The 9779-nt window shown below is 32.9% G+C and overlaps 1 protein-coding gene across 1 annotated transcript in view; it reads left to right on the top strand.

The window, feature by feature from the left end:
* The window catches only part of CACNA2D1 (calcium voltage-gated channel auxiliary subunit alpha2delta 1), a 128223-nt gene that overhangs the window by 81798 nt on the left and 36646 nt on the right, over nucleotides 1–9779 (top strand). Inside the window, exons 14-17 of the mRNA XM_072399049.1 lie at nucleotides 1954–2010; nucleotides 5924–5995; nucleotides 6856–6927; nucleotides 7797–7858. Coding sequence (XP_072255150.1) covers nucleotides 1954–2010; nucleotides 5924–5995; nucleotides 6856–6927; nucleotides 7797–7858 — 263 coding nt within the window. The remainder of the gene's footprint in view (nucleotides 1–1953; nucleotides 2011–5923; nucleotides 5996–6855; nucleotides 6928–7796; nucleotides 7859–9779) is intronic.

Below are 9779 nucleotides of genomic sequence, written 5' to 3'. Positions count from 1 at the left end.
AAAATGTTGGTTAAAAGTTTTACGCAAGCTGGTATAACATGTTACAATCAGATTGAACAGTCTACTATCATGTTCAATAGTACTGAAAAAAATTGTATCAAAATATTACATTAACTGGCCTACAAATTCCCTACTGAAGAGGAAAATGGAAAAACTGAAATAGAAATGGAATTACTAGCCAAATTTTTCACCCAAACTGCTAGAACATATTTTATATTCTATTAGGATTACATTAATTAGTACATAAAAAAATAAGAATGTTATACGATTTCTACACAACATGCCTTTAAAGCTACAGCAGGTGTATTGAGCTTAACTCATTTCCGGTCAAAAGGACTTCTAGTATCATCCACCCTACTCCCTATCTATGCTGTTTCAGCCCTCCATTTTCAGCAATTTGCTTTACCTGTCATTTCAGTCCTGTGGTTTCAACTTAGGCTATGTACACACGTGCAATAATTGTTGTTGAAAGTGAACCGCTCACTCGATAAATGTTAACAAAAAAGGCACAACACCAGAATGACCGTCCTGGCGGATCCGTTTGGGCAACGATCGCTTGCCATCTATTGTGTGTACTGTCATTCAGTGATTGTGAATTGTTCTGCGGTACACTTTCTTTGGTACATGTCACTTCCCGTATCATTCAAACGATGGTATATAGTGTATGTTCATTTTGATGGATTATATTTGAAAATAATCATGAATAATCATTTTTTTAATGACAATAATTGCACGTGTGTAGCTTGCCATAATGTGTAAGCATTACCTAGGGTGGTCTGCATTTAAATGCTCTCCATCCGGGTATGCCTATGTGCTGATACAGGGTGTGAAAGGCATTGCTGTCAGCTGAGAACTCCCTTTTTGTTTAACTTCCACAAAGTAGTTCAGTGAGTCATGGGACCATGTAGTTGTTAAAATGTTGACTTAGATGGTAGAACAATATGCCTGCACAGTACTGTCAAAAAGGCAAACTTTATGATATATTGCTCTCAGCGGCAGATGCTTTTTAGAACTGCTAACAAAGGTTAAAAAAAACTGGGATATGAGCTCAGCAGGTTTTGAGCAAATTTTTAGATTTTCCTCAAGTTCAGTGTTAACACAGGGGCGTTGTTATGCTGATTTCCCATTTCTTAACTCTGAAGCATCTGACAGCGGTAGAACACTAATCTCTGTAAATCATATGAACATGGTAACTTACTGGTAACAAAGACTGGCAGGGACTTTGGACATCTCCTATTTTTGGTTCACAAGACTAGGTACAGCACCTGTAATGACATCAGAAGAAGGACTGCACAGTACAGGGTCAAGGTAATTTAAAAGGTTCCAGGGGACACTGCACAGGATGGGAAAAGGGATGTTTGAGGGTACCTTAAGGCTCTGAATAAAATTCAGCTTCAAAACAACTTGCTTTTATTATTTACAAATATATATATATATATATATATATATATATATAATATATACATATATAAAATATATGTATTTAAGACATAATGCTGAAATCTGCACTTCAAAAGACATAAAATAAGCCTGGAATTGACTTTAGCCAGAGTCTCAAATAGAAGGAGGTCTTCTCGAAAACTATTGTGCAAAGTTTGTGTTCTTTTGGAATATTGTGCAGTTCTAAAATGCTACTTTATATGAATAAATGTAGTAAACCTTTTGTATTGATAGTATAGATTTCAAAGAACTACAGACTAAACAATTTTGAGAATGTTATCCCTTTACTTAAACTGTAATTTATAGCAACCAAGCTTGCCTTCTGCCGTTCTAAACATTTATTGTTTTACAGTATAACTACAAAGTATAACTGATCTTCAGAGATTTAGAAAATGTGCATGTTACATATTTTTTTTTCTAAGTGTCAGTATATATATATACCATCTATTTAGCACCCGTGAATCAAATGTCATAAAGTTAAAGTGTAAATAAGAACTATCTTTACAACTTCAGCCTATAGGTTTAGGTATTCCGATGATTAATTTGAGGAAAAGGAGGCCTGATTTTCAGGTAATGGTGAATGTAAATGAGCTGGTTTTTATTTTTGTGGCCAGCTTCAATCAACTAACTTAGGCTTATTTCTCATTGCTCGAAGCATGGTTATAGATTTCCCTCCAGAGATATTAATTACGTGCAGTTTAATTAGAAAACTGTTTATAGTTTGATCAGAAGGCTTTAATAACACTGGCTAAAAAAGGGTTTTGGTTGACTGCTAGTATGGCTGTGGTATTATACCAGCAAGCTTGTTTTTTTTGGAGGCAAAGATTGTGCAGCAATCACAATAATACCTTGATTCGGAGTTGGATGTAACAGATGAGAAAACACAACTCTTTTATATTGAATAAACATAAACCATTAGCCATAAATTGGAAAACGTTTGCTCAGTAACTGTTCACCCAACTCTAAATAAAATGTAAGCGCTAGTTTGTGTGATGAAATGCAATTTGTTTGGCTACATAGTAGTGAATCTGGTTCATGCTTTTTTTTGGCACAGTTTTTTTAATACAGGATCAAAACAATGCTTTTACCCAGTGCTTAGCAATTAGGACATATTTGAAACAATCTATAAATTGCTCACATTAAATTAAGACTTCTTCCGGTAATTTGAGATGAAGGTACAGATGCATTTGTGTAAGGGTAAAGGAAAAACATAACTAGCAAGCAGCTCATCAAATTATTGTGTGAGAATATGTGATATGATGTTGGTAAAGGCAACTCACCAAATTATCAAGGTCAATTGGATAATAGGCATGGCAAAATGATCATTATCCAATATTATCTAATATGATATCATATATTGTAAGGCAAGGGACTTAAATCCACAATAAAGGAAACCTTTACTAGAGGGAATGTGGTTTAAGGTTGGCCATTCTTTTGAATAAATATTGATCCATAGTTTTTTCTGAAAATACCAGGCAATATGTAAAGTTAGTCAAGTCAGAGATCCTCATCTGCACTCTCCATGTTCAGTCCAGTGCTTCAGAATGTATTTAGGACATTGGATGAGCACACCAACCAAGTTTATAGCATTTTTAGATGTTGTTTTACGTATTACAGGTTGACCCTTCATATGACTTTACGTTCACAACAGCTGTCAGCATGTGTTATTTACATACTTACTATGGAGTACATCTAATTAAAAAGGGATTATAGTGTTCATAGAAAACAAGAAATAATCGACCTCAGACTCATTTTTTTTCACTCTGTGGCCTAAAATTCTATCTCTAGCTTGCAGAAAAATCCAGAATCTTCAAAGGGCTGTTACTTAACCCTTTTAAAGGATCAGTTGTAGTTTAGTTGCTGCCCGCTCATATAATCATACTTCTTATACTCTTCTTTCATGTCCATAGTCTTTACTTTTTCTTATTGGACAGCCACAATGATGTAACTCCCATTCATACACATGGTAATGACTTTGTCCCTGCACAAGACAATATATTACCTGCTGAGCCTCTTTACTAATTATTGTCATCCTATTATTGAGAAATAAAAATTGCATTATTATACAGGAGTTTAAATACAGCATGGTTAGTAGTTTTTTTTTCATTTTGGTTGTTTTTGAAAAGTATGTATTTATGTAAATTTCCTTCCTAAGGAAAAATACAACATGCCAGGTAAATAGTCATCTATTTAATTAGTATCAAAATTCTGTTTCACATATAGTATCCATCGGTTTGTCTTTTTATATACTTTGTTTTCACCTTTACTGCATGCTAATCACTGCATCTGCATGTTACTTTAAGTATTGAGTGTTTGATGAACTTTCTTCCTGGTAGGGGGGGTTCGGGGCTCTTGTGCATTGGTATATTTTGCATTTCTCTATTTACTCCTCAGAATGTTGGTCCTATAATATAGATAATTCAGTAAACCTTTAGTCTGACTAGATTGTGTTTGCTCTTTCCAGATTTCTGCAATAAAAACTGCCAGAAGTTTCATAATTCCCCTACCTAATTTAGGAATCTTTCCAACGGTCTCCGAATGCAATACAACTTTATCCAATTTGGTATTTATTGTTGAAATAATTAAGCTCAAAGTGTGAAAAAACAGTTTATCCAAAACTTTAAAAGAAAAGTTTTGATTATACATATACTTTAGGTTAGCCAATAAAGGTAATCACATAAACTTTTTGCATTAATTGATGGCTACAATGGAACTATACTCTACAAAGACAGATATAATACCAGGTGTTATTGTACAAAAACCCCTGCAAGAGATATTTTTTCTAGAATAGTGAGGTTGACATTTTGCTGACCATGGGCACCTTTAGTATTAGGTGTACTATTTTAGTTGTGCTCAGCAGGCAGTTGACTGTCAGATTGCTGACACCTTTGTTCAATATAGCCTTTGGACATGATCCACAAGCAATCAATCTTTAATAAAAAAAAATGTCAAAATCTTAGTCCTTATAAAAAGTCAAATATGTTTACACACAGCTACCAATTGTTTTATGTTATTATAGCAGCCGAGCATATAATAAAATAAGAACATCATGTGATCAACACATGTAAAAACACAAATGATTAAAAACAAAATATTTTTAATTTGCTGTTCCTTGTTGGGTTTGAGATTACAAAAACATATATTTTCTAAGCTAAATATCAGAATGCACAGATTAATATGATTCTTAAGTGCATGTGAAACAGTTGTTGTTATTTATTTATTTATAAATGTATTTCTAAAGAAAAAAATGTACAGCAAAAATCAGACTTACAAGTCAAATCAGATTGATTTTTACAGTTTTTTCTTTGGTATGTTTAAGCTGACACCATGTATTAACAATTTGCATAGTTATTCATACAACCATATTTTATTTTTTAAATTGAGCTTTCACATATCAAGTTAAGACCTATTTAAAAATCAATGTGAATTGTGTAAATGGGGCGAATTGAATGTGAAGGGTATTGAGTAATTGTAGCAGAAATGAATATACCTGAAAGGTGTGAATTAGAGAGATGTGGGGCCAGAGGAAAGAATATAAATTAGTGCCATGTACACATCAACATTTAACAAGGTAAGCAGCGTGAACTCTTTTGACGCCTTAGTATGCTTTGGATAATATTATGACCAGAGAAAAAACATAATGTTAAACAAAGTGGTCAAGAAGGGGGTGGTATGATAATAAGAAAATGTGTTGTAAACTACAATAAGAGAAATCTAAATAATGAATTGATAAATTAAATAATAATAGCATGTGTTAAGTAAAAAACCTGTGAGGTACAGGAGATTTGGATAATACAAGAGATCAGAGGATCGTGAGAACTTTTATACTAGAAGATAATATAGAAACAATAGGTCAGAGATTAGTATACCAAAAGAAAGCTTGATCCCATAGAATTATTTCAGAAATGGAAATAAACAGTGGTAATTATTGAGCTGTTGAAATCCTGTATTAAGAATGATAAAAGAAAATGTGACTCAGGTATCCAGGTAGGTAAGACAAACAGAAGATTTTATATGATCTGGATAGTGGGTAAAAGGATTCCAGTCCTTGGAGGACACATACAGGCCAGGATTTTCTTTGTCAGAAAACCATAACTTACTTAATTTACTGATGTCTGTTAAAGCAAAAGCAAAAATGTGTGCCGATCCTCACCCTTAGGACACCCATGAAATAGAATACACACTCATAGAAGAATCAAAAATTACTAAAACAACCTAATAATCCATGCCATGTAGTTGTAAGGCTTTTACTGATCATAGTAGCATACTCATAGAGTTTGCTTCTAGAAGTAGTCTACTAAAATAGTGTAGTTTAATACACTAATAATGAATATTGATGTTAAATGGTTATTGTTTCATAGCGCAACAAATCCAAAGCGGTAAGTTTTGTCTTGTTTCAAACCATTTAGGTCTTTTGGTTAGTAATCTGTGGCTATTTTATACTGCAGAGATGTTACTTTGTCATTTATTTTGTTTGTTACAGAATCCGAAATCACAGGAACCAGTTACGCTCGATTTCTTGGATGCAGAGCTAGAAAATGATCACAAAGTAGAGGTAAAGCTGTTTTTTTTCTTGGATAGGACCTACATGTCCTCTTAAAAGGTTTCAACATTCACAAAAGAATCTATTTTCTTTCTCTAAAAAAAGAGAACTTTAGACGAATAGCAAAATAGGTGAGTTTCCAACAGAAAACTAAAAACATCACGTCCCAATTTACTACAATATAAAAAAAACAGGCCTTCCATATTCCATTCAGGATATTCAGATATCCTATGGATCAAAAATCAGTGTTGTTTAATATTTTTAAATATTAATAGCTAGGTATATATAGTGAATATCTGGTGTTTTTCTAATGAATCTACTTGTTGGGTAAAATTCACTCTTAAGAAGGTCCTATTTATAAAGATTAGATATAAAATAATTATACTCACTTCTGTGCAGAGATTTATTATTGCTCATGTTACTCAAGCATTGGTAACTATATGATGTTTTTTTTCTAATATTGTAACTCCCAGCTCACTACCAGCTTAAGGTCGATTTACTAAAATAGTTTAGGCTGTTCACTTACTTAATAAACTATTATCTTTTTATTTCTTTTTATTATCTTTTTTAATAAGCTTAGTAAATGTGGTGAAAAATGACATAATAAAAAATATCCAGTCATGCAAGGAAATGTAAATATAATGATTTTTGCTTGCATGTGATTGGATGGTTAGTGTCAACAGAGCTTAAGCTCACCAAGTACCTTTCCAGTACAGACCCTATCTTCTTTTTGCCACCGTCACTTAGGCTTAGTAATAGTATTCCCAGAAAATGACCATGTTTGCAGCATACTTGTTAACATGAATATTTAAAAATATAAAACTTATTTTAAAAAAGGCTAGAACCACTTTTTATCTACATATTTTCCCTAGATACGTACCAAAATGATAGATGGAGAAATTGGGGAACGCACCTTCCAAACACTAGTTAAATCACACGATGAGGTAAGAACTTTAAATATTGTACAAGTATGGTAAGTGCTTATAGTACCTTAAAATAAGTGCTGATAGTTCAAATAAAAATGAAGTAACTTAAAATTGTGTCGGAGGCTTGTAATATTCCTTACTAAAGGTAGTGAATGTTCTAACAATTTTCACTTGTCAGGAGGTTCTTCTGTGGGAAAGATAGCAGCCTATGAATGATCTATAAAAATGCCCAATATGCCAGACCTTTTCCATGTGTGTTTTCCCTTCCAAAACCTTTTTGCCCCCTTTCCTAAAGACTGTGACGACTATACTAATACTAGGCCATGTGCCCAATGGAGTGACAGTAGGGACTCCTAAATATCCTGCCTAGTGCTGACAAGAATGAGGCTGGTGTGGACATGGCTGGGAAATTTACAGGTACAACTTTTCCAGTAAATGAACTACACCTCCTCAATTACCGACTTCTGGTTCCTTTAGAGACCTAATATTCAGTAGGGGTTCAATTTTGTAGCTTGTGTATGGAATACTAGGAGACTCCAGAGTTATTTTCCAAAGGCAAACTGGTGTAGTATTTGTATGATTAATTCTTCAGGTCCACAGTGACAGTATACAATTACAATTTATATATATATAATTAAAGTATGATTTCTTTCAGTATGCAGTAAGAGCACCATGAGCACTAACTGCAGACCAAAATTACTAACCTTTAGTGTGCTATACACCAAATTGAAGCATATATTATATACCTAATTGGAGCAGATGTTAGGTACATCCCATATTAGGATAAATTTAAAGGCCATGGTCTACAGTGTATGCAGGAACACTAGTGACCCATGGATCATGTGATACAAAATATGATTATATAACATTGCTTTGCTGTTTTTTAGAGGTATATTGACAAAGCTAACAGAACATATACATGGGGTCCGGTGAATGGAACAGATTACAGGTACTTGCAAACATTTATATTTCACAATTGGATGGACACTTATAGTTTTGCTTCTACAGTTTGATTTATTAAATATTTTATTTCTATAACATTTGTATATATTAGCTAATTTATGTGTGTATGCAGCTTGGGTCTATCCCATGGACATTTTCTTAAAACTATGCTTTGCAGCCAAATTTTCAAACTCATTAAAAAATGTATACAACAAAATAAAATGAATTGTGTTTCAATTGAACAAAAACTAAACACTTTATAATGTTTCATTACACATTCAAAAACTGTGTTACCATTAGCTTCTTCTATTCCAGGTAACAAAAAAAAAGTGTTATTGCTATCTTGCAAACAATACAACTGTGCTGATGTTGTAATTGATACATTAATTTTATTGAGATGTCTATAATTGACTTGGCATATTCCAAAAGGAGCTCCTTACACATGGAGTTAGGAGCTCCTTACACATGGAGTTAGGTGTTTGCATTACATGCTAGTAAGCAAAAGGGTTTTCCAGGTCACCAGATTACTGGCTGAACTAGGTTCATGTGCTGGTTCATATATGTCTGGATGAAAACCTAAAATTGTATTGTACAGTTTAATACTTGTACTTGTTCAGTTGTTACTAAAATGGGTCTTTGGTAGAGCTGGTTTTACCCACACCAAAAAAGTCGGCTTTCAGTGAGCCATTGGTTTGCATTTTTCCCAATGTGACCTTTTTATTAGTCCTAATGCCATTTAGTCAGATGCCTTAGATACGTATACTGCAGTCAATGATGAAAGAAGAACATAAAAGTGGACAAAAGACATTAGAATGGTTAAATGTAGCAATATTTTAATAAATATGTAGATCCTAAACCATTTATTGTCCCCTACAGTGACTTAGTGTGTTAGATCAGGAATTATAGTGTAATAATAGAAGATAGATAGATAGATAGATAGATAGATAGATAGATAGATAGATAGATAGATAGTCAGTCATAGTTGGTCTGACAGCTGTCATTTGTCACTTCCATAAAATTACAATTTAGTGGTAGTGACAAGTATATATTTCTGTTTTGTAATAAGGCCTTTAGCTCCTTGAATTAGTTAACTTAAATGTCTCCACCTGTGCACTGTGGGGAAGAGATTTACCAAACCTAGTAACATACAAGATGTTTGACTTAGAACAGATGTAGTTTGACATTTTTCAATAGCTTCTGAATCAAGCTCTAATTTGCAAGCTTCCAGAGCTGTATTTCACAGGTCAGACCTTTGTCTTCCAGTTAATTGCTTGTGTGCGTCTGAGACATAACTTAATGGTATCATTTAGTGTTGTGGTGAAAAGTAATTCCCTGCTTTGTTTTATATATGGCAGTTTTTTTTTCCCAATTTTCGGATCCTATTTAGCTAATAACTTTTCCAATAAATCACTATTAAACATCAAAGTAGTAAATATCTTGTGGTTTCTTTGTCTGATATATTTGAAGAAAGTTGTTTCTTTTTAACTATGGTTATCATACCCATGTATATTTTTAAATTATATTGGCTATCATCATTGGATTATGTATATTGATTACTATGCTCTTGATTACTATGAAATCAAGTTAGTCCATCTGAAAAGTATAATATTCTATTATAAATTACGTTTTTTAGACTAAGTAACTTCTAGATTTGTTTTAATTTGTCTTAGGAAATACAATGTTACCCTGTAAAATAAAAGTAATTTTTCAATAGTGTCCTACAACTACCAATCAGATAAATAGGCAATACAAGAAAGGAAAAAAGAAGACATTATACAGCAGCACAGAAAGCATTCTTTATCTTTAATTGATTAAAATCATCATGATAGTGTTTGCTGGATAGCTTTATAATCTTAGTAATGGTAAGCTGGGAATGACTCTTTTATTCTCTAAAATCTACTAAAACTGAAAAATCAGTCATAACTGAC

This window comes from Pyxicephalus adspersus, chromosome 2, assembly GCF_032062135.1.
Source record: "Pyxicephalus adspersus chromosome 2, UCB_Pads_2.0, whole genome shotgun sequence".
Classification (NCBI taxonomy): Eukaryota; Metazoa; Chordata; class Amphibia; order Anura; family Pyxicephalidae; genus Pyxicephalus; species Pyxicephalus adspersus.
The sequence above is the reverse complement of the archived record's forward strand: the minus strand, read 5'-3'. Positions and strand labels throughout refer to the sequence as shown.